Here is a 17,324-nt window from a genome sequence, read left to right as displayed (position 1 = left end):
GCTGTCCTTTAAGGTGGTAAGTGTATGTGTAGGAGAAATCTAGGAGGGTATAAAACAGGTAAAAGTTTTGAAACAAAAGATACTAAGTGCAGTCAGTATTTCAGTAGTTAAAAGGAGAGTGAACTGTGCATAAGGTATTTGCAGCCTGGAGGCGAGCTAATGAATGACTGTATGTTTACAGAATCACAGAATCATCTAGGTTGGAAGAGACCTCCAAGATCACCAAGTCCAACCTTTGACCTAACACTAACAAGTCCTCCACTAAACCATATCACTAAGCTTTACATCTAAATGTCTTTTAAAGACCTCCAGGGATAGTGACTCAACCACTTCCCTGGGCAGCCCATTCCAATGCCTAACAACTATTTCAGTAAAGAAGTTGTTCCTAATATCCAACCTAAACCTCCCCTGGCACAACCTTAACCCATTCCCCCTCGTCCCGTAACCAGGCAGATGGGAGAACAGACCAACCCTCACCTTGCTACAGCCTCCTTTAAGGTATCTATAGAGTGCATTAGATGGGGTGGAATTAATTTAGAAGGAAGACAGTACAGGTAAGTACTAGAGGCTATTTATACTTGTCTGGTAACCAAAGCTTAAGCACTATGCCTATATATGTGTACTGTTTCCAAAGGTTAACCCTATGTATGATTACAACTGATAAGTGTTAGAAATCAACACCTGCTTTACAGTAAAACAAAAACAATGATAACATTACACATGACCATAGTAACAATATTGAATGTTTCAACCATAAAAGAGAAATAATTATCTTTGTAAGCTGTAATATTCCAAAGATAATAGCACGTTTTCACAATAACACCATGTAAATATAGCACTTTCAATAGCTGCTGTACAGAGGGTGCTCTTGCTTCACTCTGCTCTGCCTTGCCCCAGGGTCTGTGGGTATTCAAGCCCTTCCCTGTTCCCCAGCAGTTTCTTCTGCTTTCTGCTTTGTAGTGATGGCAGAGCCAAGACCCACCCCAAAACTTACCTGTCAGCAGTTTTCTCCTCCCTATCTCCCACGTACTCATTTGGTGTGGAAAGGATGGTCCAGACAGATTTAGCTTGATATGCTGTTATTGGTGCTTTTTCAGTTGAGATTGTGCTATCTCTACAGACCCTCGGCCCAATTCCAGCTCCCCCTGGACCTAGCAAACCAAAAACTGCTGCACACTCAGGTGGATTCCTGACAGCAACTTGCCCTCTCCCTCCCCTGGCAATCATTTGGCATTTATTCTTCCACTACTCTTCAGTTTCTTTGCACCATGATTTATGGAGGTGAAGAGCTAGGAGCAAAAGAGAGGGAGCAGAGGATAATAGAACAGTGACAGGGGACCAGAGCAGAACACTAAGTGATATCAATAGTCTAGAAATGGGCTGTAGAAACGACAATTGGGATGAACTTCAGATAATATCAGACTGGCAAAATCCAGGGCAGTTATATTGTCAGAGACATACAGCTATCCTGGCCAGAGTGAAGGCATGCTGCTGCCCTTGGCCATCCTAATATTTCACAAGTAACTCAGGTTCTGGCTCAGTGCTTCCCCTCTTTACTCAGAAGGAAGGAAGGGTGCCAGGCTGGCCAGCAGCAGGTGAGAAGAGCCCAGCAGAAAACTGCAGGGAGTTTGTCTGCAGAGCCTGGGATCCCACCTGGTTTGGTGACAGGGCTCCAGGATGAACACTCCTGCTATCCCAGTAGCTGACAGCAGCCTTCTTAGAAGAGGGACATCACAGCAGCAAGATGGGACACAGCCACTGTCCTTCTCACTGTCACCTATGCATTCCAAGGAAATAGGACAGCTGCCACATGGCAGTGAGACACTGTCAGGGCTGGGAGCTCCACGTAGGATGGCGCTTCCAAGACACTGCAGAGGAAGTCAATTGGCTCTTTCAATTTACCTGCTCTGGAACACGCACGTCAGGCCTGCACAACGAGACACCTCGTCTGCATGGTTTGGCTAACTCTTCAAAAGAAATGCTCAGCTCTGTGACTGCAGCCAATGTGTGGGCAGGCCAGGCAATCATTGCTTTGATTTTCAGCCTATTGCTGAGTCAGCAGTTAGAAAAGACCTACAAGTTGAGCTCGTGCTTTTGGTTTTATGGGTTATAACCTTGACTAAAAGCTGGGAAAGGGGAAACAACTTCTTGAATGTGGTTTTGTTTTAAAGTTGAGATCTGGGGCCAGAGCCTCATCTGCCAGAACAAGGAGACTCTGTGCTGCCTTCAGTAACCCCAGGCACTCTTACCTGCTGGAACTTGAAGCTTGGAAGCAGGTGTTAGTTCTCTACAGAGTTAAACAGGGACCAACAAATCAACGTAACCTCAGGTGACCTGCTGCTGCACAGCTGGGCTATACCTGGAGTGTGAGGGCTGTGATCTCTGGAGAGATTCCCTGGACAGCCTGGTCCCCACCACCACCTAGCCCTTTCTCCTCCAGGCTTCCTGACCACAGCACAGACAAAGGAGCTGGATACAGAAATCTGTAGGCAAAACAATACCAGGAGCTTGCTCACCTTCCAGAAGGCATAGAGGGACATTTTTTGCAGCCGGTGTTTCCCATTCTATTCTCCCTCCTACATCCAGCAATTCATTTGATTATTAGAGGACATGTGATGGAGAACTTTCCTCATCTTCCTCTCTTTTTCTCACCCTCTAGCTTCTACACTTGGTATGGGCCAACATAGTTCAAGACCCTGTATTTGTATGATGATTAGGTTACAACAGTGACTAAGCAGGATTTAACTGATCAGATTCAAAGCTTCTTTATTCACATGAACAAAGATCCCTGCACCTTTTGATGTGCATGTGTGACACTGGACATTGCTGTTCTCCTGGGCATCAGCTAGTAGCTAACACAACTACCTCAAATCCCCATTAGCCGAATATAGACCTGAGGAAAGCAATCATAATCTGAACTGGTGGGAGGGAGAGGAAGGAGATTGTGTTTTCCAGAGCTATGATGATTAATGTGAACTGTGGACGTGAACCATGCACATGGACACTTGTAATTGTGAATACATCTCTGTGGGGCTGTAGGCAGCAAGTATACATCTTGACTATAGCGAAAGTGGAATGGGACAGAAGGATAAAGAGGTATCACACGCTGTAAACGAAGACTGCATAGACTTCTAGGGTCTTCTAGTGCCACAAATAAAAAGCCCAGAGAACTAGGTAGTACAAACTGCTGAGTGCCAGAAGGACAGGTGCAGTAACTGAAGTCACCCCATCCAGACCTTGACCCTGAAAAGACGTGTAGCCGAAGGCAGAGCCCTCCTGCCTATGAAGTTAAAAAAAACAACACAAGTTCGCCTCCAAGTCTGCCTTGAGCCATTGGACTAGGGAGGAAAACACCTCCACAATGCTCTGGAGCTGAAGAGAGGAGGTGGAAGACTGGAGAAAGGACATTTTCCCTGTGCCAGTGTAGTTCTACTGAGGGAAAGCACGTGCTAAGTTCTGCAGATGAGAACAACAGGGACAAAGTGGGAAGTAGCAGAAAGAGCTGCTCATGGCATCCCTGCTCCAGCTGCAGTCTGTGGCCAAGAGGAGAGGAGCTGGGCATCCCAGCCCAGACCACCAAGGTGTGGAGAAGGGTCTTACTCTGCAGGATGCAGCAAGCAAGAGTCCCCACAAGGGGATGTGCAGGAATCTGGCTGACTTGATCACAGCCCATAGGGAACACAGAACCGGTAAGCAGACTGGCTCCCCGCTGATCCATGTAGGCCTGTGCTTCGTGCTGTGCTCCCATTACTGTGTAATGCATAGGTCCAGCCAGCGGGGTACAAAAATAGCACACGGCCATCCTGCAGTGCAGGCTCAACCCTTCAGTGGAAGAAAGGCTGGGCAGAACTGTAGGGAATGACAGGGATAGAGCAGAGATTTGGCGATCTGCTGGTATTGGAGCTGCACCAACAGCATGGGTATACCTTAACACTGAGCAGCTACACATCTGTGTCTGGGTGCTAATGAGGGGGTGGCGAGACCCATCAGACACCACACGGGCCCATGGGCACCAGGATGAATGGAAAGGAGCTCCCACATGTCCAGGCTCCCCAGCAGAGAAGAACTTGTGCCTAAAGGTAAATGCTACCTCCTCTCCTCCCTCCTGAGTCACCTGTGACAACTGCAAACACAACCATTTGTATCCCAAATTTCCATACGGATTTCTAGTCAGACTAGTTCTATTGCCCCAGAGCTGGTAGCTCAGGTAAGGCAGAAATGGCCCAGCAAGGAAGGTGTACACGTGCGAGTCCTCATGGAGTGAGTTTAACAGCATCTGTGCCACCAAGAAACTCGTGTTAGAGGAGAGTCACCCAGGCATACGCTCAGAAACCCTTCCTAGTGGGCCAAAATGTGCTATTTCTCTACATCCCATCAGCTTCTCTTGTGCAAGGAACACATCCAGCCTCCAGGAAAGTGGGAGAAAGCCCCAGCACTGCACAGCCCACCCATCATAAGAGAGACTAAGGACTTAAAGGATTAAGTGGCTGCAACCACAGTGATAGTCACAAGAAAGTCCTCTGCCACTTTGGAGAAGGTATCATTTGGCACGCTTATTCTTTAAATTATTCCTTGCTCTGTGGTAAATACAAAGTAGTCAGAGGGAGCTTTATCCCAACACCCCAACCATAAACGACATGGAGTTTTAAATAATCATTGCGCTGGAGGGAGGGTTATCTTTGTTTTACAACCATACAGCCAGTTAATCTTGCATTCCCGAATCACGATACGGAACAGAGAAACGATGGGTTTCTCACTCTTCACAGGCGGTGGCATGCTTGAGGAAGTTGCCTAGAAGGATACGGGATTTTAGATCTCAGAGCTATGTCATGCACCTAGGTGATGAGGCAAACCCACTTCTCGTGGTCCCTATGCCCTGATTACTGAGGCCAGGGGATATTTTGGAGTTGCAGCCATGACCTTCCAGGCTGTTTGCTTGTGGCCCTTTCCAGAAAGGCAGGCCTACTGAAGAACAGTGCTCTCCTCACCCTGAGGAAGAACAGGGTCCTAGAATAACGTGATTCCTCAGAGCAAGTACACCCAAAGCTCACCTCCTCTACTGCAGTCAAGTCACAAACGATCGAAAGCTGACATTTGTCACAGCTTCATTCATTTAAAAGAACAAAAAATAAAAATAAAATGAAGTGGAGATCTTACTTAGTAGCCATTTAGTTATTCAACAGAACAAGAACGTAACAAATAACTCCATTTGCCTTTTAGAAATATAACATAGGTCCAAGGCTATTCACAATCTTTTTATTGTAAATTGCCATTTTGAACAAGAACTTTGACAGAATCAAACTTTAAAATAATCTTAATTTTGCACGTGCTTGTCAACATGCCTTATTTTACATTGGTAGTCATACAAATTGTAAGAATCCATTGTTTTGAGGAGCACTTTTCAAAATGCCAATGACATTAATTTCTTCCTAGAGAAATACCCTATGCTGCTTCTTAATTGTGTCTGTGTATTTAGACCTCATTTTGTACTTTCAGTCATTTTTAAGATGCAAATCTGCTTAATCCAAACATTTACACAGCCCTAGATGTATATGATAGTGATCTAAACTCTTTCCCAGACTCAGGAAAAAAACATTACATCAGTGCTCTCCAACAGGTTTTAAGTGTTAGTAAACTTTTCTTTAAACGGGAACTACAAAACCCGAATGGGAACTAGAAAAGTAACTAAGCTTACTGTTTAAATTTAACCCGTGTACATGCATATAGTATGGATTACATATTGTAAGGAATTCACAGAGGATTCCCCATTATTAGATAAATCAAACGAACTGAAGCACCATGCACCAACACGACAAAGCGAAGGCTTAAGGCTTGAAGCTGTAAAGGCATGATCACGATGCTTTCTAGAAAGAAGACAGAAGTACCTATAAATTACAATGTACTAGCAAACCAAAGCTATCTACTTTACATATCTGAAGTGGACAAACTCAGATGCTGAAAAGATAAACAGCAAAAAGTACATGCATAGAAAAATACTACGTTTGGCTGGTCAAGATGATCTTTATTAATCCTTATGCAGGGATGCAGTAGGAAGTCTCAGCCTCCCTAAAGGCTGGAGAAACTCCCACATTGTATTTTATGCTCTGCAGGCTGTAATAGGCCCTTAAATATGACTTCACTAACTACAGATGACTACAGGCTGACTACTAACTACCTAACCACAGGTTGCTATAGAGTAAGTTTTCTGTACCTCTACAGCACACAGCCAAGAATTTTCCCAGGTATCCACTAAACTTCCACAGAGATCATTTCAGACACCTTATAATCCAGCTGTTTTGCAGGTACATGGCATATGCTTATGATACGTGGTAGAAATTCCTGGAAATTACGCTGTGGTTCCTGACTTCTACTGAAATGGGACTACAAACATTTCTGTTACATCAAGGCCTGAATTCACACAAAGCTGTAGTTTATGGAGGGCATTTCTACATCCCCCAGGATAACTTCATCCCTTCATTTATAGCTAGCACCAAACATTATTATTGTAAGTACACAACTCTGAGCGGGCCTCTTTTGCAAACGCACACACCTGTTTTAAAGCAACAATCTAAGGTACAAGATTTCAGTGGTACTTGCAATCCCCCCCTGTTGTTGTTTCCTATTATTTCTCCTCCTGTCCTCTCCTTGAACTTCTGACGCCTATGAAGTGTACAGAAGTTGTTTCATGTGCCAAGGACATTATACTTGCCACAATTTCTCAGAAGACTGGTCTGCTAATCAGTGTATACCTCAAAGAGGTTGAGAAGCACAGCTTGGAGCTCTGAAAAGGAACTCAGTCTATTAGATTCCTTAGGAAGCTGCTTTCCAGGAGGACCATGTTATACAGTTCCTCTCCTGTCCATTCAGTCGTTGCCGTAAGGCACTGCTCCAGCTAGAAGTTTCAGTAACTGTCACTATCTACAGAAGTTTTGGCATCAAAACCACATGTACACTACTTACAGCCTTTCCATGATACAGCATACGGGAAGGACTCAGGCGCACGTACACTTGAAGGTAGGTAATTCTTTTGTCCAAAGGTGGTACTGGAACTGAAAGACTACAGTCACTTCTCATGACAAAAGCACTTGATTAAGTTTATGCACTTTACTATATCATGAAGCAGAGTGTGGACACAAGGAGATGGTACTTTGCTGCCTGGCAATGGTGACATTTACAATAAGTACATGTGCTCTAAACACTATAAAGTGTTTCAGAAAGCATAACAAATGAAGCCAGATAGCACCGTTGACACCCCTTACAGAAGGAAGACTATCTTTTGAGCCCATACAAAACTGTAGAGCAGTCAGCTGCAAGACTACTTCTACATATGGGCTTAAACAAACCTTAAAACATGCTTTAGCAACCCTGGTGCTGCCACCACACCTCATGTATAGCCTGCAATAACAGTCTACTGTTGAATCACTGAAGCCAGGCAATTCAGCTCCATCAAATTCACAGCTCCTACTATACTACTCCTTCCCCACTTGTCCCTTGTAAAATGTAATCACAGTTTGGGGATTTTTGCTAACACAGGGCCCTACTGCCAGTGAATCTCTCAAGAAAAAAGTGACAGGAGGTCACAATGGACTACTAGCTAATTATTAGTTTCACAGGAGGTAGCTCTCTCAAAAGGCTCCAGAGGGAAGTATCTGGCCACATTTCCTAAGCCAGCATAATGGCTGAGCACCTCTCACATAGCGGCTCAGCACCTCCCTTCCCTGCACACTGGCCAGAATTGCAGCAGAAACTGAACACTGCACAGCAGCAGGGAGAGCACTCTGCCACAGACATACGAGAGCACAGAATAACTGAATTCTTGCAGCCCAAGGGTCTCCTTCTCTTTTAAGGGCGAGTCATGAGAAAGCAAGTAACAATGAACCAGCACCATAAAAACATTCACTGTTAGTGTACAGTTCCTGGGAGGAGGGAAACATCAGCAAAGCCAACCATCAAGGCTGGGCTGGGAGAAGGCTAGAATATTCCTTTATACCTGTGGTAAGGTATCAAACTTGCACTCTCTACCTGTTTATGCCAGAATTGGTCATGCCCCAAAGAAAAGGGGAATTTGGCTGCTCCAACAACTCTGCAAAAGGAAACAAATGACATGGCTCAAAACTAAGAAACACCAGCAAAGATAAACAAAGATCAGGAGTGTCTTTGTCATTATTTCTACGTGTTCAAGAGCAAATAGAAATTGATCCTGATGAATGTGTCTGCTTCACTGTCATTTACCTAAGGAACGCAGAAGTTACCATGCTTCTGATTTCATCATTGCATAGGAAGTATAACAGCTTTTATGTAAAGGAGCAGATGTTTTGAAATATATTTCCATACCAATTACAGCAGGCATGTTGAATAATTCTTCATGTCCAGAAAAGCCTGCTAAGCCGGGCTATGCGTACTTTCAGGAAAGAACATAAGCAGGGTGTCCTACATATGAGACCTAAATGAATGGCATCTCTGGACTCACACTATCCTAAGTGGAATTGTAAGACAGGACCAGAGAGAAGTCAGCAGTGTTGCAGAAGGGGGAAGTTCCTTACCAGTTTCCCAGTCTTCATCACATGGAGGCGCCTGCCAAGTGCTCACAGCATTCACCTGCTCTCTCTGGAAGCCAGAAGACTGGTTCACTTCAGGATGACAGAAAAATCAGTGACTGTAGTTTGTCCTGCTTCAGAAGCATTAAGTACTTTGGATCAAGTTGCAAAACAGTTTTTTGCTTTAGAGGAATGCCCCCCCCACAATGTAAACTGGTTAGGTACACACAGGAGCCAAGCATAGATCAGAAATCAAGCAACCATAAATAACTTTTTCAGTGAACAGCAAATGACTCTGTCCCCTGGGACCTGGCAAAGGAACGCTCAAGTGGAGAGGAAGCCTGCTAACACAAATGCAAGCATGACCGCTAGCATCAGTGCAACTCAACAGAAGATGGAAAGCCACCAGCTCTGTAGTGTGGCAATAGCTTTAGAGACAATGAGGAGAACTAAAGAGACACTACATAGCACAGGATGCTTTTCTAAATAATTTGGGGGTTTTGTCTCACTGGGCAGGAGACAGGAATCTTAGTTGTATTGCAGACAAAGCGAGTTCAGCAGCAGAGAAGTCTGCAAAAGGAGCTGACCAATCTCTCATCAGGAGTGAGCTATTCAGGTTTCCCCAGCAGCAGGGATTTTCATAGCTTAGACACCTATTTGACTTTTCACACGGCACCAGTGGTCAAGCCTCAATGAAGGGAGATCATCTCTGTGAAAAGAAGATCTTGTCTTTCTGGTCATTAAAGCACCAGATCTCCTGCTGGAGGCATTTCAATATGCACTGGCTTGGGTACAACCTTTTTATTCAAAAATCCTGGGAATAAAATATGTGCAAAGGCTATCAGGAGCATCTAATGAGCCTACTCAATAAACCAAAGCAATCAGGACTCAAGTTTTTGAAGGCTGTTGTGTCACACAAAACTATAGACAATAATTTGACTCCCACTTTTTCGGTTATAATGGGAGCTATCCTGACAAACAGGGGACCTCAGTCCCTAGGGTGCAGTTGCATCTTAGAGCACAGGTGGTTCTCTTACCTATATCTTGCTCAATGAACCCTTTGTCATTGCATTTCGATATGTGATCACTGAGGTCAGCTTGAGGAACAAGATGGCGAGCATTGAAGGGGCACGTGGCCAATTCCTTCGCAACATGAGGGTAGCTCTAGAGAAGAGAAAACCAAAATCACGTGCCATGCTTCTCAAGTTCATTTTTCCTTATGTTTTTTTACAGGATTAACAAGAGATATTTGTGATATTGCTTTAAAAGACAAAGCAAGGAATGGCAAAATACTGCTCAGACACTACAATTGCAAAGCGAAACTATGAAACTGACTGTTCTTTGAAACCAAGTTCACTAAAAAATTACTCAGCTCAGGGGTGGCTCAAATGAAACATACCCTCAGCTAACCTCCCTGCTGCAACACTGGCAATATAGCTACATGGTGTAAAGCACATATGAAGCTATTTTAAAAACAATAGAGGACAGATGGTAGGCAAATCTAAACTATGCAGGTATTTTTACACAGGCAGGCACAAAGACAGAGAAATTCTTTAACCCTTTCAGAACAGCTAGGGAGCTGGAAGCATTCCACCCGCAAACTTTGGTGCTTCTTCACATAGACACTGGTTCTACTCACAGTGCTCAGCAATTACTATGATAAATTAGTTCACCCCCTGCTTTATTGGGAAAAAAAATCACAACTTTGCCACTGTCCCAGTACCTGCCTGGCTTTGGCTGGCACAACTCCGCTTGTCAGGGATCACATTTGCACCCAAGACAGATATAGAAGCAAGAGTGCCTGGTACAGATGCTGCTTGAGGCAGTGAGCCCTCTACTACCAGTGATGCACAGCTGCAGTGCAGGCTCCAAGGCATCTGTCATTACCTACACCTATGAAGCTGTAGACACAGTTCTGGCCTTAACAGGTCTGTACAGCTAGGTTGCTGTGTCCTCACATGTCCATTAATTGCTTCAACCAGCTTCAGCAAGCTGCTCTGGCAGGATCAATGTAAATTCTGCAAATTACTTACAGACACCAACTGTATCTGTGTATTGGGTTTGTGTGTTCAGGTTTGGGGGGGGGTGGGGGGGGAGGAGGGCAGGAGTGGCCTCTGATAGAGGTCAGGAGCTGCCCCGTGCTGGTTCTGGGAAAAAGCTCAAAGAGGAAGGAGCGGCAGAGAAAAAAACATTTTGAACTGACTGCAGCCCCAGTCCCCTGCGCCTGCTGGGGAGAGAAGGGAAGAGGCAGAAGAACTGAGACTGGAGTTGAGGATGGGAAGAAGGGTGCTAGAAAGAAGGTGTTTTTAATTTTGTTTTCAGTCCTCACTGTCCTACTCTGTTATTAATTGGTAATAAATTAATCTTCCCCAAGCAAAGTCTGTTTTGCCTATGATGGTAAATGGTGAGTGATTTCCCTGTCCTTATCTCAACCCACATTTTTTTCTCCCTCTCTCCTGCTGAAGAGGTGGAATGAGAGAGTGGCTTGGTGGGCACCTGGTGACCAGGCAACTTTAACCCATCAATGTGACAGGTGATCATTATTATAACTCAACCCTCCAATTAGGAAATCTTGCAAAAACTGACTGGTTAACAGTTATGCAATGCAAGGACAAAAACAATAAGGTTAACATTTACTTGCTGATATTGTTCACCTGGCTCACATGCACATTCTTGCCAAAATTTGCAGGGAGTGAACAAGGAAAATTCTCTTGAGTACTACAAAAATAGATGTACTTGCTGCTCTGCCCACCACTTTCACTTGTTACTTAATATTTTTTAAACCACTAGTTTCACCAAAATTAATTGTTTGTAAGTACTGTTATCAGTGCATACACCCTCCAGCTGCATCTTTACTGAAAGGCACAGCACTGCTACACTATTTTGAAAAACATATTGGTAAGCTGACAGAGGAACAATTGGTTTTTAGGAAGTCTCAGCAAAAACCCAAAGCTTGGTCAGTCACCTGCATGCGACAGTTTAAAAAACAGACCTTAAGGATACAGAGGAGAACTGAGGTTGGAATGCTTCCAATTAGATGATTTGTATTCAAATTCTGGATGAAAGATTGAGGTAAAAAAATCCACCTCTCCCACGTGTGCTGAATACAGGATGTGCAGTTTCTGCCACTAAATACTTATTAGCAACATTAAAAAAAAAAAAAAAGCAGCTATGCATTTCTGTCACTTAAAGAACAAATTACAACATCAAACCATTTCTACTCTGACTAGCCAGAGGTGGTACACATCACTCAGGCTGAGTTCTCTTCAGCTTAAAGTAGAAAAGTTTATCTGATCTCCACGTGAGATGCTTGAAGAGACTGAGATTTCATCCTTGACCTAACCATGAAGAGCCACACCAGTCTTAGGTGAGCTAACGTGTCCTTGAACCTGTTACTACACAGGTCATAAAAACATATGAAATAAAGGATAAATGGGGCTATTTGTCAGGAACTTACTCAAGCCAGTCAGAAAACAGTATGAGAATATGCACATTGAATTTACAGACGCGCACAACCCCCATTCAGTGCCTTGTTTGGCTGTTCTGCTTACCTTCTTGCACTTTACAAGGTGATACGGAAACCTACAGGCTCTGATTTGATGGTGCTTATTATACGGACATTGTATCAATCTCTCTGGATCCAAAACATCTAGAATGGAAGAATTGGGGCAGGGGAGGGGAACTAGTTAGAAAGACAAGATCAAACATCACTAACACAGTGAAGTGGAACAAACACACCACCACAAAAGGGCTGTGATTTTAGGAAGTTAAACCAGTTGTTTTTACTTTGAAACCCATCATTGAGGCAGGAGCCTGCTTTACATAACCAAACAAATTCACTTTGAAGTTTGAGCTGACACAGACATTAGTCAAAATAGACAGAGAATAGTAAGTAGCACTGCATAATAACACTTTAAGGTAGCATATTAACTAGATCACCACAGTTACTCAAAATGAATGAGGAGAGTAGTACTTTTCGAACTATTTTGGATGAGAATCACTGGGGTGATGATACATCCACCAGGGCCCTCGAGAGCTTTATCACTGTGAACCAAGTCTTTTCTGATCATCAGCTAGTTTTGCTGGAGGAAAGATGCCAGCCAATTTAACTTAATTTCTGAGGAAACAGCATGCCTAACATGGTTTATGTAATTTAAGTGAAGTTTCTCCCAAGTCATGCAATTATTTAGGAGCTAAGGAGTTATTAAAACACCTAAGAAGCCAGGCAATTAACAGGGAAGCAGTACGAATGTGTACCTCTGTGATATATAATCACTTTCATATTCTCAGTGAGGAAAAAGAATGGCAGCCAGAAAGAGGTATAGGGGACCACTGCTACCTGCAGATCTCTCTGTTGTGTACTCACTAGGGAGCGAGACCAGGCTTCTTTCATCATTTCTTCCCTGCTGGTCTTTTTCCCAGGCTTTTAATGCATTTTTTTTTTTAAGCTGCTTTGTAATCAAATCCTAAACACAGGCTGCAGTTTGTTTAGCCTCTCCCCTGCTATCACAACCGCTTCTTCGTGTCCAAAGAAGGGCAACGAAGCTGGTGAAGGGTCTGAAGAACAAGCCTTATGAGGAACACCTGAGGAAATTGTGGTTGTTTAGCTTGTAGAAAAGAAGGCTTAGGGAAGACCTTATTGTACTTTACCGTTACCTTAAAGGAGGTTGTAATGAGGTGAGGATCAGGCTCTTCTCCTAAGCACTAAGTGATAAGACAAGGGGAAATTGCCTCAAGTTGCACCAGGGGAGGCTCAGGTTTTTTATTTATTTTTGTTGTTGTTGTTGTTTTTTCTTGGAGAAATTCCTTCACTGAAAGGGATGTGCAGCTTTGAAACACACTGGCCAGGGAAGTGGTTGAGATCCCTGGAAGTCTTCAAGCAATGTGTTGACGTGGGACTTCGTAGCATGGTTTAGGGGTGAACGTGTCAGTACCAGGTTAAAGGTTGGACTAGATGATCTTAGAGGCCTTTTCTAACCTGAATGATTCCATGATTATACATAAATTGGTGCTCAGTTGTCTCAACAGCCAGTGCAGGGAGCTATCTTGGCCCACAGGCTGGCAGCTAGTTAAGGTGCAGTTCCTCAAGTCACACTGAGCTGAGTTCATGTTCCAAGCCACTAGGAATGCTGTACATAATCCTTCTTTCCATCCCAGCTGCACTACACTGCCACTGCCAGCTTTGCTACTTGTGAGCACCTCTCACCTCCATTAGCCAGTCTAGGCCATTACAACAGCTGAAAACCAAAGACTTCTTCATTATTACGATGGATTAACTAGCTTTCTACTGTTTCAGCTGTCCCTGTAATAACAATTTGAAGTGGCTTCTCTCTCTAAACTGTCTCAACAGATGGAAAAAACTACGTGGCCAGTACAAGGAAGAAGGCAAGAATGAGTACCTGATGGAGAGGAAAGGGAGCCCTTAGTGCTACACAAAGCAGCAAAAGCAGAAGCGCCAGGAGCTGGCTTGATCAGGTCAACAGATGCAGTAATCAGGCAAAATGCTGCAGCGAGCAAGGCCTCTGGAGCACCAAAGCAACATCAACACGCAGGTGAGATCCCCAGCCCTTAGCAGTACAGCTCGCAAAATCAACCCCCAAACAATTCCACCGCCACCAGAAATCACCTGAAAAACCTCCAGGCAGGCACAACTCCTGCACCAGAGGCAGCGGCTCCATTTGAACGCTGCCCAAGGGCCAGACCCCACCCATGCCCCATCCAGTAACCACAAGCAGCACAGACCTAGGTGAGACGCCCAGCTCACCGCTTCCTTCACGGCTCAGTCACAGAGACAGCACCAGACCCACCGCCTGCAACACCCCCCCCAGCCACCTCCCCCCCACGCTGTATCTGCTTCGTGACGGCAAAGACGATCCGGGAGGGAAACACACAGAGAGGGGAGCGAAGCCACCTCCGCCTTCCACCCGCCCGAGGCTCACCGAAGTCATCCTCCACCTCCATGTCGGACAGAGGCTTCGGGGCCGGGAGGGTCCTCGGCACCGTGCCACGGGCGGGGGCCGCGTGCAGCGCCTGCCCCTGGCGCCTGCGCGGCTGCCTCCTAGCAACCACCCCTGCCCCGCGCGGGGCCCCACCCGCCGTGGGGCAGTTGCCGGGGCAACGCCTTGTCCTTGTTCTCCGGCGGGCGCCATTTTCTCCAAGCCTGGCCGTGCTGGAGAGCCCGGCGCCCCCCCCCCACCCCGAGCTCCCACCGCCCTCCCTGCTCCCAGTGCTTCACGTAATGTCCCCGGCGTGTCCTTCTCGCCATCGGTGCCCGAAACGGGTCCAAAAACTCGGAAGGAGAGCGTGGCCCCGCTCTGAGAACCTTGTAGGAGGCTTGTGCTGAGATGGAGCTGGAAGATGGGTGAGGGCACAGCAAAGCTGTGTGGTGTGCAGCCCTGGTGGGTAGCTGATCCACTGGGCCATTTCCTGCTGTTTTGAAGCAAGCTGAGTTGGTCATCCCACTTGATTTCAGCCCTCCACTGGTTTCCTGTCTCAAAGACTCTGAGGAAAAAGGCAGCTTTGAACAAAAGCTGTGTTTCACCTGCTCTTGGACACGTGCAGTGTGGGAGGAAAGAAACCTCGTGTTTTACTCTGCGTCCCCTCCCCACATTGCTGAGTTCAAAACCAATCACTTTTGCTAAATGATTACCTCATTTTGCAACTAAAATATAAGTGTTGAGTAGACATGAGATGAATGGAGAGATACTTTTTCTAAGCAGATGGCTGGTATTGCAGGGGCCTGGGTTCTGCAAACACATTTTTAACCGTAAAACAGCTCAGCATAGGCTAATCCTGAGTTTCCATAGGAAACTGATAGGATCACCAGGATTAGAAACACTTCCGATTTTATGTTGCCCAAGGGTTTATACACAGGTATAACCCTTTTTATCCCAATTTACAGAACATTCTTGAGTCAGGGAATAATTGAAAAGTGACTTGGATGCCTGTCCTGTGCTGTGTGTTAGGCTGCAGAACCTGAAGCAACCATTGCTGATACAATAATGAGCTGTGCTTCCGTCTCAAAGCAACTGAGCAAATAGGCAGGAAAATGTCTCTTTGTGGTCACAGGTCACTCAGTTACAGAACATGTGAGACTTCTGCAAAACTTACCCTAAGCAGCAACATGCCTTGCCTCGTCCCCTTCATGTTTTCACATTTAAAGTAGACCTTTGGCCTGAGCACTGCAGTTCCAGTCTGGGAGCTAGCAGTTGGTTCCTACCTTCATCCTCAGGCATGTGGCTCTTCTTTGACACTCAGGTCTGGTATTTAAAATAGAATTCAGTTGGAAGGTACCTTCAGATCATCTAGTTCAACTGCCTGACCATATCATGGCTTAACAAAAGATAAAGCGTATTTTTGAATGGCATTATCCAGATGCCTCTGGAACATTGACAGGCATGGGAGCATCAACCACCTCCCTAGGAAGCCTCTTCCAGTGTTTGACCACCTTCATGGTAAAGAATTTTTTCGTGATACCTTGTCTTAACCTTCCCTTTTGCAGCTTTGTGCCATTTCCCTACATACTATCATTGGTTACCAAGGAGAAGAGATTGGCTTCTCCTTCTTCACTTCCCCTGAGGAAGTAGTAGAGAGCATTAAGGTCACCTCTTAGCCTTCTTCTCTCCAGACTAAACCGACCAAGTGTCTGCAGCCTCTCCTCATAGGATGTCTTCCAGCCCATTTATCAGCATTGTTGCCCTCCTCTGGACACAGTCAAGTAACTATCTTAATATACTTTCTATCTTGTGGAGCCCAGAACCACACACAATATTGAAGGTAAGGCCATGCCAACACTGTGTCGAGTGGGAGAATCACCTCTTTGGACTGGCTGGCTATGCTGTGTTTAATGCAGCCCAAAATGCAGTTTGCCCTCTTGGCTTCCAGGGCACACTGTTGACACATTACTCTGTCCCAAGTATAGAGCCCAGACTTCAACTTTGTTGAACTTTCATGCCATTGCTGATTGTCCAGTGCTCCAACTTTTCTATCAATTTTCTACCTCTTCTCAGCGAGGTGGGGGAGAAAATTGGGAAACAAACAAACAAACAAACAAAAAACGTGGGTTGAAATAAAGACAGTTTAATTGGATGGAAAAGGAAGGGAAAATAATGATAAAAGAATGTACAAAGCAAGTGATGAATAATGCAGTTGCTCACCACTTGCTAATCAATGCCAATCCAGACTGCAAGCAGCAGCACCTCTCCCACCCAACACCCCCCATTTTTATTTTTCAGCATGACATCATATAGTATGAAATACCCCTTTGGCCAGTTTGGGTCAGCTGTCCTAGTTGTGTCCTGTCACAGCTTCTTGTGCACCCCCCAGCCTCCTTCCTGGCAGGGCACCACCAGAAACTGAAATGTCCTTGACTCTGTAAGCAGTGCTTTGCAACAGTGTTGTGGTTTAACTGGCCAGCAGCTAAACACCACACAGCCTTTCGCTCACCATCCCCCCTCCCTCTCTGGGATGAAGGAGAGAAATGGGAAAGTGAAGCCCGTGAATTGAGATAAAGACAGTTTATTAAGACAGGAAAATAATAATAACAATAATATTAATAACAATAATGATGATAATAGAACTAAGAATAATAACATGTACAAAACAAGTGATGCGCAATGCAATTGCTCACCACCCACTGACCAATGCCCAGCCTAACCCTGAGCAGTCCGGCACCCCCACCCTGGCTAGCCACCCCTACATATTGTTTAGCATGACCCCAGATGGTGTGGAATACCCCTTTGGCCAGTTTGGGTCAGCTGTCCTGGGTCTGTCCCCTCCCAGCTCCTG

At 45.2% G+C, this 17,324-nt stretch overlaps 1 protein-coding gene across 1 annotated transcript; it reads right to left on the bottom strand.

The window, feature by feature from the left end:
- Positions 1-4,753: 4,753 nt before the first annotated feature.
- On the bottom strand, positions 4,754-14,498 carry GTSF1 (gametocyte specific factor 1; the record flags this gene model as incomplete). Its single annotated transcript, XM_084301146.1, has 7 exons — positions 4,754-4,791; positions 6,961-7,049; positions 8,023-8,083; positions 8,544-8,630; positions 9,575-9,701; positions 12,089-12,186; positions 14,477-14,498. The coding sequence occupies 7 exons, from the start codon at positions 14,496-14,498 to the stop codon at positions 4,754-4,756; spliced, it is 522 nt and encodes a 173-aa protein (XP_084157272.1).
- Between the last annotated feature and the right edge of the window lie 2,826 nt (positions 14,499-17,324).

The sequence above is a fragment of the Netta rufina genome (genome assembly GCF_964035555.1).
Source record: "Netta rufina genome assembly, chromosome: 24".
Taxonomy (NCBI): Eukaryota; Metazoa; Chordata; class Aves; order Anseriformes; family Anatidae; genus Netta; species Netta rufina.
This window is presented reverse-complemented; position numbering and strand designations above follow the sequence as displayed.